The sequence below is a fragment of the Balaenoptera acutorostrata genome, chromosome 15 (genome assembly GCF_949987535.1).
Source record: "Balaenoptera acutorostrata chromosome 15, mBalAcu1.1, whole genome shotgun sequence".
In the NCBI taxonomy this organism is placed as follows: domain Eukaryota; kingdom Metazoa; phylum Chordata; class Mammalia; order Artiodactyla; family Balaenopteridae; genus Balaenoptera; species Balaenoptera acutorostrata.
The window spans coordinates 36620842-36647364 of record NC_080078.1 but is presented as its reverse complement, the minus strand read 5'-3'; the positions used below and the strand labels follow the sequence as shown (position 1 = coordinate 36647364).

Here is a 26523-nt window from a genome sequence, read left to right as displayed (position 1 = left end):
GAAAAGCCAGAAATCTGGAGTTTTATTGGTAATTTCCCATTTTAAAAATAATTGTGTGGGCCAAACAAAACACATTTATAGGCTGGATTCAGCCCACGGTCTGTCAGTTTCCAACTTCTGCTACAGGTTAATTAGTAAAAGAACACACCTCTTGTGCAGTCTAACTCTGCAGAATTATAAATGAATGAAGGACGGCAATGAAAAAGTTGCTGGATGATTTAAACATTTAAAATACAAGCCAGTGCTCTTCACTTGTGGTAAAATAAAATAAACCCATACCTCATATCTAAAAATAAATAACCCATCTGTTTTTAATCTCTTTCCAACGTGAACCACAATCGAACAGGACACTGAAACGGAAAGCAGGGACATCCACGGTGGACGCCTGGTGCCTCCCCCGAGGACACTTCAGTGATGCCTGTGTGTGCAGTACATCTATTCACTCCCAGGAGTGGCACCTACCGCAGCCCCAGGCTCTGCCTTGGGTTCACTGGCATCGGGCTCAGTGTCCTCGGTCTTGACCTCAGCCTTCATTTCCAGCATTGGTACATCGGGTCCTGGCTGCTGGGAGTTGGTTTCGGCGCTGGCCACTGAGGATGGAGTGGGGACTCTGTTATCAATGCTGGCTGCTGCCTGGGAAAGCTGTGGAGAAACCAAAATCATTTATCTCTGTAAACGATATAAATGATCTTAAACCCAGATGCTCACCCAACACACAGTTTCGCGTTAATCTTTCTCAATACTAATCTAACAGGCACCCCTATTCGAGAGAAATGAAGAATAAGCGTTAAAATAGGAGTTCCAGAGAAGTCAAAATCAGGTAGAAATACAACTGACTTCTTGCCAACAATGCAGAGATGGAAGAGCAGAGCTTTCTACCTTTTGATAGAAAATTATTTTCTGGGAATTTTCTACCTAAGTCACAGAACCTCCTATTTTAAATTTAATTCCTTCCAACAATGACATTAATGGTTATGGTAAAGGCTGAATAATAAATATATAAGTATATACGCTGTAGAAAGGGGAATAAAGTATCTATATGGAATAAGAATGTATAACTAGCCTGTTAATTGTAGGAACAGTGGTGGAGGAGTAAACAAACATTAAGAGAAGGAATCCCAGAAAGAATTCTAAATTTTCAAAGATTTACCCAATGGAGTTTTAAGTAAACAAACAAAAGAAACATAAAATTACAAAGGGATCTTACTTAGAGATAAGAAATATAAAGTAAGGATCAATAAGCACACTCCCTATGGAGAAATACAAACAGTAATGTCATCTTGGGGTTTCTGTTGGGGTTAATTTTGACATTTTATAAATAAATATCCTCAGTCCCCACAAATAAAAGATAATGTATTTTAGGGGGAAGCAGGTTTTTAAGTCAGACTGATAAGAAAACAGACACTAAGACTCTGGTGAGAACTGGGAGAAGAATGTGGAGGTGAGCAGCAGCAGCCTCAGGCCCTGCGTCAGTGGGGACAGCCCAGTCTAGGAGAGCACCGGACCGGGTGCTGCCAGCAGAGCGTGGGACATGGGACACAGGACGTGCTGTGACCCTGCCACCTGCACCTCCCAGGAGGAGTGGGTAAATCTAAGCCACAGAAGTGTTAACCTGAGCATGCCATTTTGTCATGAAAAAGAAAGGGCTTTCAGCTGGAAAACAAGGCTGATAGGCAAGGTCAAAGTACATACAACTAGGAACTTGACTTGTTTACCAAATCCTCATCACTACTAAAACTCAGAAGACGTCAATCTAGGACAGATAATGGGGGACGTACTGCTCCTATGGACAGACAGCTTAAAAATTCTACGGAGGACCCATGTATGAGTTCTTTTAGTTGTTGATTTCTACAAACTGATTTAATTGGGGAAGATAATCATGTCATGTCCTGCCGAACAGCCTTTGGAGCCAATGCTGGAAACAAAACACAGCTCGTTATGGTTCAATTAGAGTGCAGATACTTTATGCAACTGCACCAAGACCTGCAGTGACTTCATGACAGATTTTTTTTTTATGGGCAAGTTCTCATCTAAGAGTCTTGGCCAGAAGACGACAGGCCGAGGGGCTCACCGGTGTGCCAGGAGGCTGGGTGTGCACAGGTGTCGGCTGCTGCTGCTGTGACGACTGAGGGGTGGCCACGGACGGAGGCTGGACTGGGGTCTGAGGCTGTGGGGTCACCTGGGCCTGGGCTGCCGCCTGGACTGTAGGGGTGCTCTGGGTTTGGCTGGCACTGGGCACTGAGCCGGGAGTTGGGGTGGGAGTCTGCCCGGAAGACGACACAGGAGTTGATGGCTGGGTGGGAGCTGCTGGCTGGGGAGGAGTCATCCCAGGTGCCGCCGGATGCTGAAGAGACGGCATGCCTGCGGCCGTGGAAGCAGGAGGTGGAGTCTGGTGTAACGGTGACTGTGTCACTGGTGGGCAAGGCAGCTGGCTGGCCTGGGGCCCAAGCATGTTCAGAGGGTTAGGAAGAGCAGCACCAGGCACCTGTCCCTAACAGATGGAACAGAGCATGTTAAAATTATTTCCCCCATTTGAAAATGTGGCAATAGACTTAAAAGACTTAAATGTATGAAAATCTAATCATGGTTTCTTGATAAGGTCTGCTGACTGCACGGGAATATTCCATTTGTAAAAAGTCATCGATCTGCACACGTATAGTAACGTGCACTTGTTTCTCATGCTTTGATTTATATAAGTGTGGAAATCTCTGGCTTAAACAAACACATATACACTCCACTTACTAGCTTCGTGCTCCACAATATCCACCCACAGCTTAGACCACTGGAAAAGGTATTTGTCTTTTTTAAAAAAATGAGTTACGGAAACACTGAAATGTTTCAGTACAGTGGTTCTCAACTAGGGACATGTTTCAGAATTATTTGTGGACCAATTAAAAATCTATTCTGAATCATTGGTCTAGAGCAGGGATCTGCAAACTATGTAGAGTTCATGGCCAAATCCAGCTAGCTACTGGTTTCTGTCAGTAAAGTTTTACTGGCAGGCAGCTTCGCCCATTCACTCATATGTGAATGCGCATGTCTACCGTTGCCTTTGCGCCACAACAGTGGAGCAGAGCAGTTCAAACAAAGACCCCATGGCCCACCAAGCTGAAAATATTTACAGGACAAACCTGATAACCCCTGTCTGGAGCAACGAAATTTATGGAAATTAAGAATTAATTAATAAGTATTTAGTGAGTGAATCTAATGTAGTCACTGCCTTTTTTTTTTTTTTTTTTTTTTTTTTTTAGTCACTGCCTTTTATTCAATGTTACTTCATGTTAAAAAATTAAATAATGAATTTTATCTCTTGGGGGAAGACTTGGCCTGTTTTAAACACATGTACATTTGTATACAGCAGCAATCTGGTGTACCCTAGCAATTAACAAAAGGGGGGAAAAGGCAGTAAAATGAATGGAAAATAGTTCTCACCAGCATTAGACTGAATAATTAAAAACACATTCAATAAGAAGAGAACTACTCAAATGATCCAGTTAGCCGGACTTCACCTGGGCAGTTCAGACAGACAGACAACAAGATACAAAGACCAAATCATTAAGAGTGAACTCATGGGACCTTTCCTCACTCCCTCTTTAAAGTCCAGTGTCTCTCAGGATCACACGTGAAACTCAGAATTTACAATGCACAAACAAAAACCAACAAAATGACAACTAAAAACCCGAAAACCAAAACAAAAGCACACAAACCAAAAAACCATAATCCATTCCACTTCTGTATGAAGTTCACCCCAAGACTGTATGACTAATTCCAAACAAGGTAAAAATAACGGAACAGAATGGGGGGAAAAAAAAAAAAATCAAGAGATGCTAGTACATGAAATGTTTTGTCTAGAGAATTCTAATTTCTGTGAACTAAGACATGCTGAGGTCAGTGGGAAGCTGGGGCTACATCACTGTAGGTGGCTCACAGCCCCAACGTGAACAGTACCTGTGACACGCTGGCCTGGGCCGCCGGCTGCCCCATGCCCACGCTGTTCACGTTCAGCGCCCCGCTGGAGGACGGGAACTGGTTCTGTGGCAGGAACTGGTTCTGGGCAGGCGCCTGGGCCATCATGTTGTTGGCGTGTGTACCCATCATGTTAGGAGGCTGAGGCATTCGGGAAGGAGAAATGGCCATCTAAAAGACAATAAGCGTTACTGAGAGTTCAGAGGGCTTCAAGGGCCTGAGTCTTCAAGGTAAACTAGAAGAGACAGAGATCTTCAAATCCTCCTCCCTTGCAGGAAGGGACCCACCACACACTAAGGCCTTCTGGCTCCCAGGCACTCTGCATGCTTTTCATGCAAGGTCTCTAATGAGCCAGCTTCACACTGTCCTCGGAACAGAAACCAATAGTATGCTATAGTTTAAAGTTCAAAATATGCCTTTTATGAGTTCTCTGAAGTGTTTAGAAGGCAGCCGCAGGAGAGGAAGTTCTGAGAGTCAACAGATGCTGACAAGTCCCTCTCAGCCACATATCTGAGGCTGCCAACCCCATCTTCCAACAAACTCACAGGTGCCTATGATTTGTCATTTCAATAAAAATAAGTAATGGTCAAATAATTCTTGTAGTAATAAGGACAGAGAGAGAGAGAGAGAGAGAGAGAGAAAAAGAAATATGAAGGAAATAAAGCATAATCCAAATCCAAAGGAACAAGTACCACAGGATTCCCAGATGATCTACAAGTTTCCTGCTGAGAGAATTTTCCTTATTCGAGCAAGGCCTTCTCAGCACAGCTGAGGCAAATAGAAGCACTTACCCCTGGAACGGAGCCCATGCTGTTCATCGGGACAGAGTGGTTCATGGGGGACGATGCACGAGGTCCCATGGGAGCTTGTGGCAACTGTACATTCCCCAAGGATATTGGGTTAAATGAATTCATCCCTGTAAATGTACCCACAACGGTTCATTAGGAAAATCACTCACAGGAAAACAGAATGACAACTCACCAAATAAAACTCTAAGCCAAATAAGATGGAACACACACACAACATATACAACTGAAAGGAAATCACTCAGTTAATCAGAAAAGATGGTTAAATAACAGACTGTTCACATCCAGAAAAGATGGCACCAATGCAGTGGTGGTGAGGGTGATAGGACGGGGTGGGTGGCAGGGCAGCATGAGCACAGGAAGGCAGAAAGTCAGGTAAGCCATGAGCACACGAGGCTGGGGCAGCGCTCGGCACCGAAGCATCCCAGCGACAAAGTGGATGGGGGTAGCGTGGGAAGGCGCTCCCACCATCTATGGAGGAGGTCAGCTAAGGCCAGGGCACCCGTCTGAGTCAACCCCTCAGAGCCTTCGGGAGCACCTGACTCCCATCTCCTCTCCTGCAGGAAGCCTGTTCCCATCACTCCAGGCCTCCCAGCCCTTCGGCTGGGTTTACATTTATTGTTAGAATCTGGGGTAAGACTCAAAACATGGTTTTAATTTTGCAAGCACATTAAGCATCTAGAAAGTGCCCAAGGGTTGGCAGTTCTCAACCTCAGCCCCCTCTCCGTGGACTGGAAAGATCTCACTTTCACAGCTACCTCGGCCTTTCCAGAGGTGCCACAGAATGAATGACACCTCACTAGCTGCCCCGCGTCTCCAGACCACGAGTCTCTCTCTTTGTAATTTCCCACAATACTCTGTAAGCTCTGAGCTCAACATAAATGCTGGTTCAATAAGTCTTAGGCCCGACACTGGCATTTAAAAGAATCCTTGAGGCGCTGCCTTAACACTGTGTAGCATGAGAGGCCGTCAAACAACATGTGCCTCCCTCAGCACCACCAAGAAATGTCATCCTAAGTAACTAGGCACCAGCACAGGCCCAGGACTTCCCAGGAAGCCTATAATACAAAAGTGTCCCATTCTCCTTGAGGGTTTTATTAACAAGAGAAGATTTTATTAAATAAAAGATGTACGAAGAAATGGCACCATAAGAAGTCCCTCTTTACAGACGCAGACATGTCGGTAAGCGGGGCGTGCGAGCGCGTCCCCAGAAAACACCTTCCACTCTGCCCAACAGCCACCTCCTCAGGCCCCAAAGCAGCAGAGTCCTCCACGTCATCCCCGACACAGCACTCAGCCACTTTCCGAAGGCTCCACCTCTCTGACCTCGTGATTTCTTTCACCCTTCATATCTAGTCCACCTAAACAAGTCCCTGAAAAGTTTCCTCCACAACATCAGTTTATCTACCAGGTCTTTATCAGTATGCAGTATGATCACCACGGCTTTTAAAATGACCTCTTCTACCCTCTTGAACTACTCTACACACAGCAGCAAGGCCTTGCTTTGGAATCTTCTGGATAATGTCACCACCTTATTTCACAACCTGTAAAAACATCCTACTGGTTCAAGTCTCAATTTGACAAGAGCCGTAAAAGCTTTGAAATGACCCTCACCCCCAAACTCCCAAACTAAAATGACTGCTTCAACAACCACCAATAAAAAGATTGCCAGTAGCACAGCCTGATGAGGGTTCTCTGAGCACAAACCCTCCTCGGCCAGCCGCAAGCAGGCATGGTACCTGTGCTCACAGGGCCCAGAGCAGCCCCCACTTTCCTCACCTCACCACCCCCCCCCCCAGTGCTCCTGCCCCAGGATGGGCTTGATGCTCAGAAATGTTCCAAAATGTTTCTTTGCCCCACCTACAATACAATGCTTTTTTTTGGAGACTCTTCCTAAGAATAATGTCCTCTCTTGCCCATCAAAAAAAAAAAGTTAACTCCTACTTCTGATCTCCTTGGAGAGCTTTCCTGTATCACCAAACTTTCAAATGCAACAGATATTCATACTACCTGTGGACATGAACTCTGCTCATCAGCAAAAAGGAATGGAAGGAATAAGAGGAGGAGCTACAAAGAAATACAGAGGGAAGAGGACAAACCAATAAACTTTGTGGATGTAGAATGTTAAACCAAAATATGATTCACAACAATAGTTAAATACCTTGAGAAACCTGCATGCGATTCACTGGCAGAGGCATGGGCCCATCTATAATGGCAGGAAAAAAAAATGGGTTATTTAAAATAATCCTTGGGACTTCCCTGGTGGTCCAGTGGTTAAGAATCCACCTTCCAATGCAGGGGACGGGACGCGGGTTCGATCCTTGGTTGGGGAACTAAGTTCCCACACGCCGCAGGGCAACTAAGCCCGCACGCTGCAACTACTGAACACGCGGGCCACAACTAGAGAGCCCACGCACCACAACTAGAGAGAAGCTTGCGCGCTGCAACAAGGAGCCCACACACCGCAGCAGAGGATCCCGCATGCTACAATGAAGATCCCAACGAAGATTCCGTGTGCCACAACTATGCAGCCAAAAATAAAATAAATAATTAAAAAAAAAAAAGTTTAACTTAATAATCTTTCAAACTTAAAGAGAAAACCAGGTCCAAAAGTGCTGTGCATTCTGATGCCAGCACACCCGCCTTTCCATGAGAGAGACTCAATGTCTAAACACAGGCCACTGCAGAAGGTCACAGCCACTACCACACAGTTTTCACAGCATAGGCTTCCAGAGAATATAATTCTATATGCTTAGAAATACACACCAAATGCAGAAGGAAAAACAAGGAAACAGACTAAGGGCTGGAAATGAAGTCCTTACTTGGAGGTCTCACAGGCTGTGCCTGTGGTATCCCAGGAGGCTGTGTCCCGGGGGCTGGTAAGGCTGGCTGGTTACCCAAGATGCCTTGTTTGTGTAAACGCGATCTCCGTTTTTCTTCTAGTTCTTTTTGTATCTTGTAGATTTTCTCTGCTAGTAAGTGATAGTACTCATCCTAAAAAGCAGTAACATTCAATACTAGTTATTTGTAAAAAAAACAAATGATCTGGTTTTGTATGTTCTAACAAACTAATGAACTTTAAATTAAGTACACTGGCACAGGTAAGCATTCAGCACTTCTGATAAACCAGTGCCCAGTGATGTTACAGGAGTTATCAGATAGGAGGTACTGAGTGCTCATTACATTCATTCCACAGCTGAACCTCTTCTTGGACACTCACTGACACTGGCAATAACACAGACAAGCACTGTGAACACTGCCGCTATAAAGTACACCCACGGATTAAAAACATTTTATATACCTCATTTACCGCTGTAGCGGAGACATCTGTACTCTGTAGTTACAGAACAAGAGAGTTGTACAGGGACCTCATGTCTTAACTGGGAAGTCTCCCTGGTCAGTGCCCTCAAGTGATGAGTCTACCAGACTAACAGATGTCCCCATTTCCAGACAATAAGGCAGACAGATGCAGTTACAGCTCCCATAGGTGCTGTGCGTGGCTAGAACACAAATGGCAACCTACCCTGCTGTTGGCAGACTCATACATGTCCCCTTCCACTTTCTTAGCGTAGGCCACCAGGTTCTCCATGCGGCGATCCTTCAGGGCTGCAGGGTCAGGTGTTGGGAAGATGGCTTGGACACTGAAAAGACAACACACACTCTCAATCTACTTTCAATACAATGTCTGTCCTGCCACTTTATATGTGACACGGAAAGAGAAGAAACAATCGTCTACCTATGGGCGCAATACACTGCTGACAGAAACCCCCAATCTCTCTCGCCTAGTTCATGAATACACAAATGAAGTCGCTCTCTGGAGACAATACTGACCTGTCAATTTATCTACAAGTCAAACACACCCATATTTTGCTATTAACAATAAGTGCCGGACCATCTCAAGAATAATATGATTTTGAATTCCTAATTTTTAAACTACTTAGTATAAAAATTTTTGATTAAAATAATGAAGGAGGAAACAAATCTCCAAGGGAATCAAGTTAACCTCACCTTCAATTTAACTTAAATAACTGGAGAAAGTTAACTATTAATTTCCTGTATGTTAAACTGTATGATAGTAGTGTCATGCCATCTGTATTTACTAGGCCCAAATTCCTCCAACTCTCAGGGGTCTCCACAAGTATAACCTTGAGCCACAAAATAAGGCTAAGCTTCTTAGCTAATCCCAGGTCCCTGGTGCATCCCAGAGCTTAGAAAACAGGTCTGGCCCCCTGCAACATGGGTCACAGTTCATGTCCCTCTGTAGGACCCACTGGGAATGCAGGGTCTGGGATTCTCTGGCCTTCCTAAACAAGCATGTGACCCCCTTCAGCTGCTAGGTTACAATCACCTGGGACCCAAGAGAACACTCAGGAATTAAATCAGACATCGATGAAAATGCAAAACTGTCACATCGCCATCAGTCACAAAATGTTTCCATCACATGTGAATAATGGGCGAGGTGGCCACGTACAGTTTATGCACTAGATGGCTCCTCAGGTCCTGAGTGACATGTTCATGCCAGCCTTTCCGAACGCCAGTGCTGGAAGGAGGTGCTGCTGTGGGTATAGTGCTGAGGGTTCCAATGTTTCCAGAGTTTGAGCCGTCACTGATCAGTGGGCTAAGGAAAGAGTAAGATTTATCCAACTAAGGTTCGCCAACCATATGGAACTTTAAACTGTATTGGAAGGGAGGGAGGGAGGAAGGAAGGAAGGGAGGAAGGAAGGAAGGGCGAGCATCACACATTTAGAAAGAATCAAGAGCTTCCCGTGGTTACCAGTACACTTTCACGTGCAACTGTCACTCAGATAGGAGCCAGATCAAACACGGGTCTTACTTTGCGGCCCCAAGGGAAGTTGGAAGAGCTGATTCTGAAATCAAGTTTGGTGGCTGCTGATCTGTTGTTATTCCTCCTGATGGAATGTTCATTGGGTTATTTCCTTGAAAGACAAAAAGAGATCAACCAACTCCTGAATTATAATATACACTTTAAAGTCCTGATAACAGATAAATAAAAAGTCACATATAAATAAATGATTCTTATAATAATAAACGCTATGGCAGGAACTCTGGGAGTTATATTTTCAACAACGGTGATCAAATTGTATAAATTCAGTTGCAATCTCCTTCCCACTGCACTTTATAACCAAAGAAAGGCATTTCTATGGAGGCTGGCTGGCATCATGAGTGCCCTGTGGCTGCAGGAAAAAACCAGAAATGATCCATCTGCAGATTCAGATTTTGATTCTGGTTTCATTAATATCATGACTTAAACAAGTAAGCTAACCTGTCACATACATGTTCATCATCTTTTTTTTTTTGCATATCAGAAGGTAAAAATCATAGAAATTAAGTGCAGGTGAAGAAGATAAAAGGTCAACTTATCTACAGTATTCATTCTAAAGTAAGAAAAAGGTGAGATACAGAGAAGTTAATAGTCTTGTTCCAGATTATACCACCAATAGGAGTAGAGTTAGATTATAATGCAGGTTTCAGGGCTCCAACCCAGCCTCCTAGCCAGCAGGAGTTAGAGATGTATTAGGGTGATTACTTCCCAAAACGCAACAGATGAGATGTGTTTAACTGGACATTTTTAAGGTTAAAATATTTTATTAGGAAAAGAACAAAACTAGCACAACAACCTTGATTTAACTTGCTGACATAACTGTTTGGCTTAAGTCTGAGTTTAAAAGGACTATGCCAATTTGAAGAGAAACATTAAGGAGACAGTATGCAGAGATGGCAAAAACTGTGGAGAGGTGTGACTGAATGATGAAACACTGTCAATTAATGGGTTGAGATGACACTAGGAAACACTAATCCATGGAGAAGTCTGAGACAAAAGAGATTTTCTAAGATTCCTGTTAACCTGCCCATGTCCAGGCTGGTCACCTCCAGCCATGAGGTAGCCCATAACCAAGACGTGCTAAGAGCTGTACCCACCTTCAGGTTCTTTGTCAAATAAATGTTCTACTCAAGAGTCAGTGCAAGTGGTACAACCCTAATTCTAACTTGTGAGATTCTGTATTCTGAGCCATATGAAATGCCCTTTATGAAAACTGTCCAGACAGAAGCAACAAAAATATTGGTTCATTTGCAAATGCTATTCATTTTACAAGCCTGTAACATCTTCAGTGCACCCAACACTTTAGCCGTTTCCTGGAAGTTTTTTATTTCAATCATTTAAAAGATATCATCACCATAATATATACATATATTAACTTGAATTTAAAGTAAAAACAGTAGCTAAAAACAGTAACTGAAAACAGCCTTGGGTTCCAGGAAGACTTGTCATTCCCAATGCTGCATGTGGACAAAGAAATTCTTGAGACTTCTTTCACCTACCCAGGGGGTTGAGAGTCCTCATCTGCTGGTGAGTTTGAGGCTGTGCTGGTTGCTGGCCAGGAACCTGAGGCTGCAGCTGCGTCTGGGGCTGGTTCAGGTAGGGGAGTCCAAGAGCAGCATACGCTCGTTGCATGGAGCTGGGGTCTATGGGATTTGGGTTACTTAAAGAAGTGGCATTCTGTTGGCCTGTGCCAACAGAACCAATTGTGTTTTGAATTCCACTAGCTGGAGACCCCAGGATGGCTATAACAACAAACAGACAAACAAAAAAGGTAAGTAAAAGGGAGAAGTCCGCAAATGATTTAAAAACTACTGAAAAGCAAGTAAAATTTTATCAGAAGACCACCTATGTATGTCACGAAGCACTGAAACAATGCTACCAGGAAAGGAACTGTGCAGAGAGAAGGATCCCATTCTATTCATCTATTCTGCACAGCAGTAGTTGAAGAGCAAAAAGCTGAAGAAAAATTCAAGCTTCTATGTTAGAAAACAACAGACCACAATATCAGTGATTACCTAATCAAAGTCATCATGTATTAAATCTAGAGACTCATAAGAGGTCGGTTCTGCGGAAACAGCAAACGTGTAACAACAGAAAGTTTCTGATTCTTTGGGGGTCATCAGCCACCACTGAGATGAGCTAAGGAGCCCCCTCCTGCTGCCGCTCCCCCAAGTCCTTCACTTCTCTCCTGCATAGGTACAGAAGGATTAACAGAAGGAGCAGAGGTGATACCTAGTTGGTCAGTCTTGTTACTTACTAATAACTTGAGATCTATGACACGACCTTCCAAAAAACAAAAGTGCACTTCCTTGAAACTGCAGCGTACAGTGACCAGCTAACACCACACCTTTCTCTCCTACGAGTTTCCTATGCAGGAGGGCACCATGCTGAGCTCTCTGCTATGTGAAGCTGTTCGAGAAATGCTGTACTTGACAGAGTGACTATCTAGCTGAAATGAGTGATGGACTGAGGGTTGGTGTCCCCTCAGCACCGCTGATACTCAGAACTGAGTATCAAGATGCTCGGCCTCGGCAGCCAACCTCGGCTCCCATGGCCTGGCCTGCGGCTGGCTCGCAGGGTGTTCTCTCCAGCTACCCTTCTTCCTGCTTGATCCCCAGAGACTAAAGGAAAAATCTGTGGCAACATAAAGAGCCCCATTTCCAAGGGCTTCAAAGTTAACAGAGATGGCCCCAAACATCCATCCGTCTGTCTGTCCATCCATCCATCCAAATGTCCTCATTTGCTGAGCACTAAACACATGGCAGAAGTTTTATGTCATACCATTTATTCTTATTCTTAAGGAGCTCCTTTCTTTCCAACTTCCTAAAACTTTATAGTCATGTCATAAACAGCAGCTTATAAAACTGATACTATAACATATGATCTCTGATACATAAACACTATCACAAAGCCTTTCTTTAAAATTCAATTACCTTATGTGTAATAACAATAGTCTCACATTACCATCAGTGCAACTATAACATAAACAACTCAAATACTTATCAGCGGAACTTAATTAAACCGAAATGTGTTAAAAAAAAAACAACTTGATAATTACACATTCCATACTATTAATTTTTCTAATAAGGATATTCAGATCTCAAACTCATTAATGCTCATTAGACACAATTACACACACCAAGCACCTCATTATTATAAATGAAAATCAACTCCCAAGGTACACTTTATGACAAGCATGTAGCTGAAATAAGTCATGTATAATACCTTATGAAAGTATTTTTTTCCTAATAGCTAATACTCCACAAAACTTTAAACACATGACATTGTACTCCTGAAACTGACATGCTAAATTTTCTAAAAGAACTATGATGTAAAAAGGAAAGTGATAATGGTAGGATGACTTATTTTTCTATCACCTTGTGGTGTAAGAAAGAACAGGCACAGACTACATTGATACACATATTGATCAATTGTGGAGGGAGAGGAATTTAAAGAAACAAGGTATACGTGGCCTTCCGTTTCTGGGTGAAGATGCATTAGCGACCACTTCTTCCTACTATAATCCATTCGCGTCCACACTTCCCCAAATGCCATCCTTTTAGCCAAAATTCCCCATCCTAGGACAAATGCCATTCCCAAGCCCAAGGCCACTTACGGGGCAGCCAGCACGTCTCGTGGAAGCTGCTGACATGGTCAATGCATTTTTTGTTTGTGTTAAAAGCATTTATGTCCTAAATGTAAACATTGCTATATTTTTTATTTTCAAAGAAAACACATCTGAAGACAAGCAAGCATTTGGTAATTGACATTTCTAACAATTTAGAGACAAAGGAAAACAAAATACAAACAAATAAAAAGCGTCTCTAACATATATGCATGGCCCAATTTGAGTCCAAATGCTGCTATGAGATAACACAAATTATCTCATAAGGGTAAGGGAACACAGGCGTTTCCTATGGGGGTGACAGCTGATTGAAAGGGGTAAAAGCGCTAGACGCTCTAGCTCTCCGTGAACATCTGCTGGTGTCTTGGGCAGCAGTTAGTCTTCGCTGAATTCCCCCAGCGCCTCCTAGGCCTCTGCTTCTCTGGGCATCTGAGCTTCCTGCACTCTCTCGCTCACTCATTCACTCAACTTGCTGCACAGACTGCATGCAGACTGGATGTTGGGGACTCTGCAAGGCTCCGGAATATGCACTCACGAAGCAGAGGGTCTGATGGGAGAGCAACAAATTTATCTGATAATACTGACAAATGTAAGGCTGCAGCTCTGGACCCCATATCAGATTCAATGGTGCTCATCTCCTCTTCCCTGCACGTTGCCTAAAGGGTGGACCAGTGTGCAATGCATCTGGATTCTTCCCATGTTGTGGTGTCCAGCACAGGGAAACGAGGTGCAGGTGAGCTGCGGCAGTGTAGCAGGCGCCCTCCCAGCACTGAGGGCTTTAGGGCTGAACAAAAATGAAAGGAGTGCTAAAACAGCAAGGCTTCATTTATCTGGTATCATTGAGAATGCAGCCTGCTGTACTGATGTTTACCCTTTTTTTTTTGGCCGTGCTGCAAGGCTTGTGCAAAATCCGTTCCCTGACCAGGGGGGGATCAAACCTGGGCCCCCACAGTGAAAGTGCAGACTCCTAACCACTGGACCACCAGGGAATTCCCATTTACCTCTTTAAATGTCAAAACCTCTTGTTCTTTTTACCATTTTTACATCGTTTTCTTTCTTAGAGCTCAATGCTATGTTTCATACACAATCCTTAGAATATCACATCACACAGTGTCTCAATACATCTCAATACAGTGTGGGTTCCTCTCCCTTGAGTATCAGTCGGCATTCCTGCTACGTCAAAACACCCCCAACCCCTCCACTGGCGCACCGTTCCCCTTCTGCTGCAGCTATACCAAGAGCCCATGACTTAGGAAATAAAAGGCCAAGTTTCATAGTTGGCTCTGCCCAGGACTCACCCACCACTTTTCAAGGCAGTCCTTCCCCAGTGAGCACAAAGCCTCACGGATAGGGTCCATGTACTCTATACACTGCTGCTTTGCAACATTCAATTCACCAGAAGTTCCAGTCCCCAGTCATTCTCAATAAAACTGTGCTCAATTTGGAAATCCAATGAAAACGGACACACTGAACTCGAAAGCTTTGTGAGGTTGGTGGGGGACATGCCACGGAGCAGGCAAAGCATCTACTACCTGGTCATCACTTAGATTTCCACTGAAAAGGCCAAGCTGAAATTTACTCAGACCCGCAGACGTCTCTGCAGAGCTGCTCCCACAGCACGGGGCTTCACACACGCTGTGCACCAGGACCCCCCTTCCTCTCCAGCGTTTTCGTGTGCACAGCACAGGGCACAATGACAAAGGGGAACACCCGAGCCGCAGGGCCAGGCCTCCCATCACAGCCACCACCAAGCAAGAATGCATGCCCTGCAGCAGGTTTTCCTCAGAAGCCAACCACTCAGAACTGGCAACCCTGTGTCTCCCAGAAGAGCAAGGACAAAGCTATTCCGATGAAGTCTATCACCAGCAAAGGTTTGGTACTTAAATCAGGGCAAACAAGCCCAATGCTCTGTCCCTACAGCCAGAGGCTGCCCTGCCCCCTCCGCTCCCCGCCCCTAGCCGAGGGCTGTCAGAGGTGGCTGAGGGTCTCTGGGGAGCCCTCAGGTGGAACAGGCGGCCATCCCACAAGTGCTCGCTGACCACCAGGCAGGTGTCTTGAGGGCACATTTTAAGGAAGACTCAACACCCTGAAGGAATACATTTCAAACAATCAGAGGGGTCTAAAGTTGGAACACACAGCAGGGCCAGGTAGTGAGCATCAAGCCAGTAGAGGTATTCAAGTCACAGGTCTGGGGACTGCCGACTGAGACCCTGTGGAGGCTCACGTCGAGGTGCAGCCCAGGGCCCAGGCAGCCCTGGGCAGTGAGTGGGCTGGTGTGGCTCTGGGGCTGACCCTGGGGCACCCATTCTGACAGTCCTTCTGGTCTGAGTTGGGAAACCCGTGGTTTCCCCCAGAGAACAACTCACACCTTCTCAAAAGTTCCAGAACAGACACTCCGCCCTTCAAGGCATTCAGAGCAGCATGTCCCGATCACCTGGGAATTTGTTAAAATGTAGTCTAGTAACACAGGAGGTCTGGGATGAGGTCCAAGTTTCTGCATTTCTAACACACAACCTGGGGGTGCCCGTGCAGCTGGTCTGAGGACCACATGCTGAGTAGCAATAACCCCACTGATGAGGCAACATGAATTCAAACAGGGAATTCGGTCATGTGTTCCCACAGCCCCTGTCCCCATTGCCACCCTGTACAGTACTGGAATTTACTGGGAGTCAGATGCCAGGACTGACATTCGGTATATACCTTGCAAAGTCCTAATTATTCAATAAAATCTTATTATCTCTATAAGGGATGGGTAACTCAAGATCAGTGATTGCAGAATCTCTTGAAAACAACTCAAGGAAAAATTAAACAAAATCTCAACACAGGCCAAAGAGGTCTGAGTTTCCTTTCAAGGACCACTGTGTAGGCTCCACTGGTGATTCTGGCAGGTTCTCTCAATAGAGACATCAGTGAGAGAAGTTAGATAAGTAGGATGTGTGCACCAGGTAGGGTGAGCATCTGTGGGAAACTCTGCCTGGAAAGCACAGCCTCAGTGGACACAGGTGTGTCTCAGTCCCCAGGGGTCCTTACCACCCACTACAAACCTTACTATATAGCACAGGAACCTCTGAATCCAGTCAGATCAGTGCCCTTGCAGGCATATCAGCTGTGCTGTCTAGAATGTTCTTCCACTGTTATTTTACTGAAATTGGGCTTCGCCCAGCCCCACCCTCCAGCACACTCTGATCCTCCCTGCCAGGACTGCTGATAATACTGACTTGCCTCTACCTCACTCCTCTGACTGATGCCATCGTCACATCATTTTTAATGTACAGCGGACCCTTAAACAATACGGGTTTGAAGAGCATAGGTCCACGTACACACAGATGTTCTTCAACAGCAAATATGACACCCACACATTGTCATCTGCAGATGCAGAACCAAAGACATGGAGGAACCAAACTGCCAATGCAGTGGGAAGGCCGTGGTTTGATTGACTGACTGACTGATTTATGCTGCGCTGGGTATTACCTGTGATGCGTGGGATCTTTTAGTTGTGGCATGCAGACTTCTTAGACTCGGCATGTGAACTCTTAGTTGCTGCATGCATGTGGGATCTAGTTCCCTGACCAGGAATTGAACCCAGGCCCCCTTCACTGAGAGCGCGGAGTCTTACCCACTGGACCACCAGAAAAGTCCCGGGCCATGGATTTTTGACTGTGCAGAGGTTTGGTGCCCCTAACCCCTGAGCTGTTCAAGGGTCAACTGGATATATTCTAACAGTGGAGCTGACTCTCAGCTGCTAGAGGGTCAGATCCACACCTCCTCTCTATTGCCTAAACCCCGTTTCACACATGATAAGCACAACTTGCTTCAGCAGAGGAGGAACAGCAACAAAAATTTACAGAAAAGATATTGCTGCAACTTTCTTGCTCATCCTATCAAAGTCCTTTGTACTCACAAAACTATAGTGCTGGAGCCAAAGGAATAGACTCAGAGCAGAAACGTAATTTGAGAAGCATGTAAAAAAACAAAAAAAAAGAAAGCACTTTCATTTCTTCCATGAAAACTTGCCAAAACCTTGCATAAAGTTAGTCTACACCTTCTCCGTGACTTTATATTATAAAATCACCCTGGTAACACCTTACATTATGACTAGGAGAAACACTGTGGTTTACCACTTCTGAGAGCACGCACTGGATCAATTGTCACAACAGTCAGGCAGTTATAAGGAGTTTTTAAAAAAAAAAAAACCCACATTCATTTTTCTTTTTTTTTTTTTTAAACAAAAACCACACAAAGTGTTTCTTAAAAAGAGAAATCTTTACAATTGTCATGGCAATACATATTAAAAACCAAAAGAGCTCAGAAAATCCACAGCCCCAAGTTAAAAGTTAAGAACGATGTCTTAATTCATTACTCACAGAATTAATACTGTACAACCACAAACTCGACAAATGAATATTTTGGCACTTAAAAAACCTATTACTAAAATACATCCTAAAACACAAGAAACTAACCATCACAACATACTAGTTAAAAAAAATGTTTTACACTAACTTGAAGGAAAACCAGACTGCATTCCACTAGAACTACTGTCCTAAATATCTGGTTCTAGAAGACCCAGACTCCTAGATCTTCACTTTATATAAGAGATGTCCTGGAAAATTGTGTATTAATTCAATTTTTGGTTAATCAAAGTAAAATTTAACTGATTTAGGAAAGTGACTTTTAAAGGAAGCTTAGTATGACCCCTTCTGCAGGGAGGGAGGGAGGATGACAGGCCTGTGGCCCTGGACCATCTCTCCTGTGCCGTGGACACCCAGCCATGTGGGGCAGGCTCGTGAGGGACCCTCCTGGAAGGCAGGAGCTGGGCTTGTTGAGAGGAAAGCATGTGGGCTGCACAGTGCTCTGAGGAACAGTGTGCTTGTCCATCTTTCCTTGTGCCACATGGAAACAACCAGAAAGAAAAGCAGCACATGTTCTGCAGGCAGAAGTGGGGTCTGAGGCAGGTGATCAAGAATGAGAGTAATGAACACATTAACGACAAACAGGGGAGGGTGGCAAGACGGCACAGATGAGGTGGAGGAAGATGAAGACGACGGTGCTGGAGTCACGGGGAGCAGCTCCAGCCCAAGGGGTGACACGACATCCAAGGGCACGGCCTATCTGCCCAAACTGAGGGACACACCCAAAGACCACAGTTTCACCTCGGAAATGACAGGAAGGGACTTAAAATTCGGGAGAGATGCTCATCCGTTCCCTGCTCTGATGCCTACAGGGAGCCCCTGGGAGCCTCACGCAGGCCTCCTAAGCAGGGCGCTGCTCAGCCGATCAGCTAAAGGCTACAAAGATAGACTGGAAAGATGACAAAACGACAGCACGGTCAAGATGCAGCCAGTCCTGGTGCAGAGACTCTCAATTTGTGCTGAATAAGCTGTTAGTTATGCAACTAGGTCTGGGAACTGCATCTCCAAGGAGGAAAACCTCCTAAACGTCTGCACGGGGGATTTTACCCTGACCCCCTGACTGACTCTTCTAGAACACGGAGTCCTCAAAACTTACTTTAGAGTAATTCCAAAAGAAGTGTCCAGTCTACTCCACCCCTCACCCTGAAGTCGCCGCCATTATAGTGACATGACACTCAAATCTTCAGATACTGAGTATCTGTCAAGAAACATGAAGAGTCATCATGTTGGCTCTCGGCTCTCTGAACAAAGCGACGCTCCTCTTTTGCACTCACTGCTCTGCTGTGACCAATTCTCGTGCTGGGGGTGGAGGGTGGGGGGGATTCCAAAGTGACCATGTCACTGAGCACATGGAGGACCTGTCTACTCGCTAAGCTGAGCTTCACCCTCAGGTCTCCACCTTGGTACCTCTGCTCCCACTATACTTTGCGGTTAGTAGTTTCTGCCCTGCTTCCTACCTACTCCTCTGTATTCTCTTTAGAAATAGCTTATCATCTCATCGCCAAGCTTCTCTACCCACAATGCTCACTTACTTTGTTGGTTTCGCTTGTCACTGGCATTTTTCAAAGGGAGGCAAACAGGACAGTCATGTCGTGTGCAGTTCTTCCAATGAGAGATGATTTGTCGTGAAGATGCACAATGGGCAACTATGACCAGAAAAACAACGAGATGTTATTTTTCTATCCAAGTCGTCACGCTTTCAATTACACCTGAATTATAATGCCAGCTTCCATAAAAAATGGTAACAAGTGTAACCACAGCACAGTGCAGGCAGTCCTCAACTTACAAACGGGCTATTTTCCAAAAAGTTTGTAAGTCAACTACTGAGAGTTCCAAACAAAAACTTCCCATAGAAGCAATGTTATGAATGATGGTGAATAAGGTTCAGCCCATAAATCAAAAACAAAACAAAAACTACTCGACCTGAAATACTGCACAACTGGAATGAAAGGCAGAACAAATAATAATTCTGCGATGTCACTGTTTACAATAAAAATCTTACATTATGTTTAAGGATGAAACCATCTAAATACTATAGCTGAAGAAATATAGACAGAAGCAAATGAGAGGTCTGTGGAGACTCTGACGGGGACGCTGGGCACTTCTCAAAGTACTTGAGAGGGCAGCTGTGCCTGGTCCCTCTGTCTTTATTTTTACTTCCATGTGAAGGTGCTGTCACTTCTTTCTAAAGGTCTAGCATGACCCTCCTCTGCTTTTCCATCAGGATCAGGGTTACACCTGGGACTCACAAATGTCACAAGGGAAAGAGGGAGATCAGGGAGAGACTCTCCCCAAGGTTTAGGAGCACAAGTTTGAAGAGGAGGAAAGAGAATAAAGATTAAAGGAAAGTAGAGTTGTTAGTAAGAAACAGTCTCTTCGGGAGAACTGGGGTGTCTGCTATAGAAGAGCAGGCGGGGGGCGGGGAGGGGCACGTGACTCGCCTGAGTCCCCCTCCTGGAGGGGAAGGAAGGAGTGGCAGGGATGATACAGTGCATAGTTCCCCACGACACAGACAGTCACCCAGGACAACTTCACCAGTATCCCAATGAACCTCAAGACGAAAAGGTGGAGGAGCAAGGCAGTGGGCCCCTGGCAGTGTCGGCACACAAAACGACTGCAAGACAGATGCTCTAGGTTCTGGGAAGGGCGTGTGCATGCGTGCATGTGTGTGAGCTACACTGTCCAAAAGAAAACCGTGATCTAGACAGTTATGACGAAGACAGTGTCAAGAAGGGACAAAAGTCTTCCGTGACAGAGGAAGGCAGAAGAGAACAAATGCAGGGCACAGCCCCAGCCAGCAGAAGTTCACAGAATATTATAAAACCAAATCGCCTTTCTCCTCAGCAGGTAAGTGTCCAAAGGCATCTGACTGGTCGGCGTGTGGGGACATAGGTGGTGGGAACCTTATTAACAAGAGAGGTGCCTGAGAATAATAGACAAATTTCGTCCTAAGCTCTGTTCCCAGGACTTCAGAAAATGGCACTTACCTTGACAGGCTTTCCCAGCCTGACAATGTGTCATGTGATTCAAAACATTTTTCATGGTTCGACAATGTGGGAGAGAGCAGGCCCGAACCTCTCCATTTGCTTGTTCTCGCCTCTGACATTTATGAGCGTGAAGCAGTAGAACCAGCTGCTGCTGTATCAGTTTGCGTTTTTCAGGATCTGCAGTAGGGCCCGTTGCAATTGCCTGTGTGGGTCCAATTCCCACTGATGTTTGCATCTGAGACTAAAATAAAACAAATTAATAAAAATATTTTAATAAGCTTTCAGAGTTCCAATTCACGTTCATTAATTATTTTTCAAACTAATGTTAAAGCTGATGGATAGTATCAGCCACAGAGAGAAGGCAGCTGGTGAGGTTCTCTTTAACTCATTGGCAACTTTAAGGAAGATCCAGAGGCACAGAAATAAACCAACTCAGAAGCAAGGCTGGTTAAAGTTCACTTTTGTATGATCATCTGAGAGCAAGAAAGCGATGCTTATTCTAAACTGTAGAAACAAAAACCCAATTCACTCTACAATACATACAAGTGCACGAAAAGCTGTTACTACATGAGGTTCAACCATATGAAACTGTTGTTTCTCTAGGCCCAAATGACCAAACATTGGCAATTTCATATGATTCAACCTAATTAAGAAGATTGCCTGACCAATCACAACCCGCTGCGAATATCTGATGGAGCATAAGAATCACAGCCACCCTTTGGATTTCATAATCTTGTGACCAGAAGGACAATACTTGCAGCATTCATTACCTCTCTTAAAAGAATAAGACAGAAAAAAAAAAAAAAAAGAATAAGACAGGACTTCCCGGGTAGCACTGTGGTTGAGAATCTGCCTGCTAATGCAGGGGACACAGGTTTGATCCCTGGTCCGGGAAGATTCCATGTGTCATGGAGCAACTAAGCCTGTACGCCACAACTACTGAGCCTGCACTCTACAGCCCGCGAGCCACAACTACTGAGCCTGTACGCCACAACTACTGAAGCCCGTGCGCCCTAGAGCCTGCGCGCTGCAACTACCGAGCCCATGTGCCGCAACTACTGAAGCCCGAGCACCTAGAGCTCGTGCTCTGCAACAAGAGGAGCCACCACAATGAGAAGCCTGTGCACCGCAATGAAGAGTAGCCCCCGCTCGCCACAACTAGAGAAAGCCCATGCGCAGCAATGAAGACCCAACGCAGCCAAAAAATAAATAAAATAAAAAGTTAAAAAAAAAAAAAAGAATAAGACAGCACTTATCTTGAATACAACCACCCAGTACAATTGTTAATGTTTATGAAATCCTTTGCCTTCCATTAAAATTTCTACGCAGACATCTGACAATATTTTTTCTAAAAGTATTCGATGATCTGCTAAAGATTCAAAAATAGAGTTTAGCTGCTCTCAGCCTTTCAAAGTAACAGGCATGACCAACCACATCTCTTAACTGCAAAGAAAATGGAAAAGGTGACCTGTGGAGACCAGCTTCTTACTCTTTACCAACTACCAACATTCTTCACACAAATTTACTAAAGAAACTTGTGAAATCAGAGAAATGTAATGTTCCTAATATTCAACAATATAATCCACAGTTCAGGGATTTCTAACCTTCTGCTCTGACAGTCACACTCCTGGCCTGATTTCACAACACTCAGTGCCTCCCATGAAGTACACCACCACTCTGATTTTCCAAATTAAGAATCAAAACTATACACCTGCAATTAGGGGAAAACCAAGTATAAAAATATTTCTTAATGAACCAAAGCTCATTTTTTAAAAGTTACAGGGTTTTGTGCTTTGGTTTTATCTTGATGAGAACTCAGAAAATAAGTGTGTACAAAATCCGCCTGGCTTTCCTCAGGAGCACAACCCCTGGAAGCCTAACTAGGATCCAAAGCAAAAACAAAGTTCAAGCTGAGAGGTCGAGCTTCCTGACTGGTAGAGAAAACAGCCTCTTTTCCTTCTGTCTATTTTTCCCCTGATTATAAAAGCAATATATGCACCCGGTAGAAAATGTGGAAAGCAAAAGAACTAAGGAAATAATTACATGTGAAATCCTGACAGCCAGGAGTCCACTACTGAAGCGTAGACAGGTTTTTCTTCTTCCAGTCTTTTTTCCTAGGCACATGTGTATGTATGAACCATCTGGCTTCGTATTTACTCCAGGTTCTGTCCCATACCATTAAGTTGTAGTATGATGTGTACTGAACATGTGGCTATACACTTGTTTATCCAATCTCCCATGATTGGGCATAAACTGTACCCTCTCCTTTTTTTCTGGTACTTTAAAATAAAGCTCCAATAGCCTGTGACTATGCCCCCAGCAGCATTCAGTATCAATGTTAAATGTTTCAGAACTGATCAAACTTATTCCCATGGACTAGAAAGTCCAAGTGGAAATCAACAGGAATAGAAGAATATGAGAAATGTAAGAAGATCCTTGTTTAGGTCTCTTCTGCATTTATAAAAATTTCAAACATATGGAAAAACAGAGAGGAAAGGATACCATTATCACATCTAACAAAATGAAGGATTCTTTTTTTTTTAAATAAATTTATTTATGTATTTGTTTTTATTTTTGGCTGTGTTGGGTCTTCGTTGCTGTGCCTGGGCTTTCTCTAGTTGCAGCGAGCGTGGTCTACTCTTCATTGCGGTGCGCGGGCTTCTCGTTGCTGTGGCTTCTCTAGCTGCGGAGCATGGGCTCTAGGTGCGTGGGCTTCAGTAGTTGTGGCACTCGGGCTCACTAGTTGTGGTTCGCGGGCTCTAGAGCACAGGCTCAGTAGCTGTGGCGCACGGGCTTAGTTGCTCTGCGTCATGTGGGATCTTCCCGGACCAGGGCTCGAACCCGTGTCCCCTGCATTGGCAGGCGGATTCTTAACCACTGTGCCAGCAGGGAAGCCCGAAATGAAGGATTCTTTAATATCTGCTAATATCTAGTCCCTATATAAATTTCTCTACTTGCCCCCAAAATGTCTTTTAGAGCTGGTCTGCACAAATCAAGACGCAATTCAGACCCAAACCCTACATCTGGTTATTGTCTTTAAGGTTCTTCATCTCCTGCCACCCTCCCCCATTTTCTCATGGCACTGACTTGAAGAATCAAGCCATTTCTTAAAATACAGAAATGCTACATACAAAAAAAATATATACAAAAATCTGGTAAAAATCTCAACCTTATGATTAAATTATAAAAGACTTTTTAAAGTTATTAAAAATTAACACATTGCTTCTCATCCGGGATGTTTTTTTTTTTTTTTTTTAAATTCTACTTTTTTTTTTTTTTTTTTTAAATCTATTTATTTATTTATTTATGGCTGTGTTGGGTCTTCGTTTCTGTGCGAGGGCTTTCTCCAGTTGCGGCAAGCGGGGGCCACTCCTCATCGCGGTGCGCGGGTCTCTCACCATCGCGGCCCCTCTTGTTGCGGAGCACAGGCTCCAGACGCGCAGGCTCAGTAATTGTGGCTCACGGGCCCAGCCGCTCCGCGGCATGTGGGATCTTCCCAGACCAGGGCTCGAACCCGCGTCCCCCGCATTAGCAGGCAGACTCTCAACCACTGCGCCACCAGGGAAGCCCCCGGGATGTTCTTAATATAGCATATTTTGAACTATACGTGACAGTATATTGAAACCTCAACATGTAGAAATAGCATGGCTGGAAACTATACAGCACATTCAAACCTTGGTCTATACTTGGTCTATCTGTAGATGCTTAATAAGCTCTACACACTGCTTACATGTGTCTCAAAAAACATAATGGATGGTGAAGTTGAGTCTGCAGCAAAATGGAAGAGAAGACATGTCTCGTGTCCCTGTGTTTGGCCTTCCCCATATAACTCCATGTACTTGCTCAAGGCTGTTCCAGTTTGCAAAGTGCTTACAAACTTAGGGAGCATTTAAGTTCCTCCTCTCTCAGACTGGTGTTCAACAAGACAGAAGAGGTGTATGAACTCCTGCAGAAATCTGTCAGAAGCAGCCTTCAGACTCTACCAACTTCCCTGCTCAGTCCCCACTGTCCAGGCGGGCATGGAGAATGTAAAAAAAGCGCTTAGACAAGAACCTCCCTTTAAACATACAGAACAAAACCTGCATATTCCCCCCAAAGTAATTTATAATTTTATGCAACTATTTATTTTTGCAATAGCCAAGAAAATTTTGAAAAACAGTTAAGAATGAAGGAGGCATCTATCCTGCCAGATACCAAAACTATAAAGCTATAGATTTCTTTACATAAGTCTAGAAAAAGATACATGTACATATAAAATTAGTGTATTATACAGGTGGTATTTTAAACTGGAGGGTTGTGGTGGCAATCTTTGATCCATGTATCACCTTAAAATATAAAATAAATTCCAGGTGAATTAAAGTGAATAAAGTATATTAAAATGGATAAAAATACTAGAAAAAAATATTTTTAGTATGACAAGAAAAACTTAACATAAAGAAAAACAGAGCAAAACTTAAAAAGTGAAAAACAGGGAAAATGGTTGTTTTTGAGAAGTGGAAACAGTGAGTCAAAAGATAGGGCCATTATTAAAGCTCCTTATATATGTTGCTAAATTGTTTTCCAGAAAGGTTGTGGCACTTTTTATTATATAAAGAACTCAGGGGGAAAAAAAAGATACTACTCCATTAAAAAGTTGGGCAAAAAAAAAAAATGTACAGATACCTCACAAAATAAATAAACAACAAACATAAAAAACGTTCTACACCTCGGTGCCAAGACAACTCAATGGAGAGAAGAATAGCCTTTCCAACCAACAGTGATAAAAAGGATAGGACAACTGGATATCCACATGCTAAAGAATGAAGGAGGACCCCTTCTTCACATCATACTCAAAAATTAACTCAAAATGAATCAAAGGCCTTAATGTGAGAGCTAAAACTATAAAACTTTTAGAAAAAAAATCACAGAAGTAAACCTTCATGACCTTGGATTAGGTAACAGATTCTTAGATATGTCACCAAAAGCACAAACCACATCAATGAAAAAAATAAATTGGACCTCATTAAAATTAAAAGCTGTTATGCTTTGAAAGATACCATCAAGAAAGTGAAAGACAACCCAAAGAATGGGAGAAAACATCTGCAAATCATAGATGTGATAAGGCACTTGTATTAAAAAAACCCTTAAAACGGATTAAAAAAAAAAAAAGAACCTAATTTTTTAAAATGGACAAAGGATATGAACAGACATTTTCCCAAAGAAGATATACGAATGGTCAATAAGCACATGAAAAGACGCTCAGCACTATTAGCCGTCATCAGAGCCACACTGAGGTTCCATTTTACACCCGCTAGGGTAGCTACAATTTAAAAAACGAGACAGTAACAACTGTTGGTGAGCACGTGGAAAAACTGGACTCACACACTCTGTTGGTGAGAACGTCAAATGGAACAGCAACTTTGGAAAACACTCTGGCAGTTCCTCAAAAGGTTAAACCTAGAGTTACCATATGGCCCAGCAATTCCCCTCCTAAGCATATACACCCAAGAGAATTGGAAACATATGTTCACATTAAAACATGTACACAAATGTTTGTAGCAGCACTATTCCTAACAGCCAAAAAAGTGTAACGAACTTAAACGCCCATCAACTGATGAATGGAAAAAAGTGATATATCCAAAATGGAATATAATCCAACAACAAAAAAGGAAGTACCAATACATGCTACAACATGAATGAACTTTGAAAACATTGTGCTAAGTGAAAACAGCCAGTCACAAATGACCACATATTGTATAATTCCATTTCTATGAAATGTCCAGAATAGGTAAATCCATAGGGGCAGAAAATAGATTAGTGGTTGCATCTGGCTGGAGGTCTGGGGGAAATGGAAGGAACTTGCTAAAAGTACCGAGTTTCTTTCTGGGATATGAAAATGTTCTAAAAT

At 43.8% G+C, this 26523-nt stretch overlaps 1 protein-coding gene across 2 annotated transcripts in view; it reads right to left on the bottom strand.

Moving 5' to 3' along the window:
* CREBBP (CREB binding protein) overlaps positions 1–26523 on the bottom strand; it is a 130584-nt gene that overhangs the window by 33279 nt on the left and 70782 nt on the right. The window contains exons 4-15 of one of the 2 annotated variants that reach the window (XM_007181543.2): positions 20637–20877; positions 19182–19295; positions 11115–11357; positions 9607–9709; positions 9244–9390; positions 8296–8413; positions 7595–7766; positions 6934–6978; positions 4758–4882; positions 3949–4137; positions 2072–2491; positions 463–642 (exon numbers count right to left, since the gene is read on the bottom strand). In XM_007181543.2, the coding sequence (XP_007181605.2) occupies positions 463–642; positions 2072–2491; positions 3949–4137; positions 4758–4882; positions 6934–6978; positions 7595–7766; positions 8296–8413; positions 9244–9390; positions 9607–9709; positions 11115–11357; positions 19182–19295; positions 20637–20877 (2097 nt within the window). The remainder of the gene's footprint in view (positions 1–462; positions 643–2071; positions 2492–3948; positions 4138–4757; positions 4883–6933; positions 6979–7594; positions 7767–8295; positions 8414–9243; positions 9391–9606; positions 9710–11114; positions 11358–19181; positions 19296–20636; positions 20878–26523) is intronic. The other variant, XM_007181546.2, reaches the window with a different exon arrangement.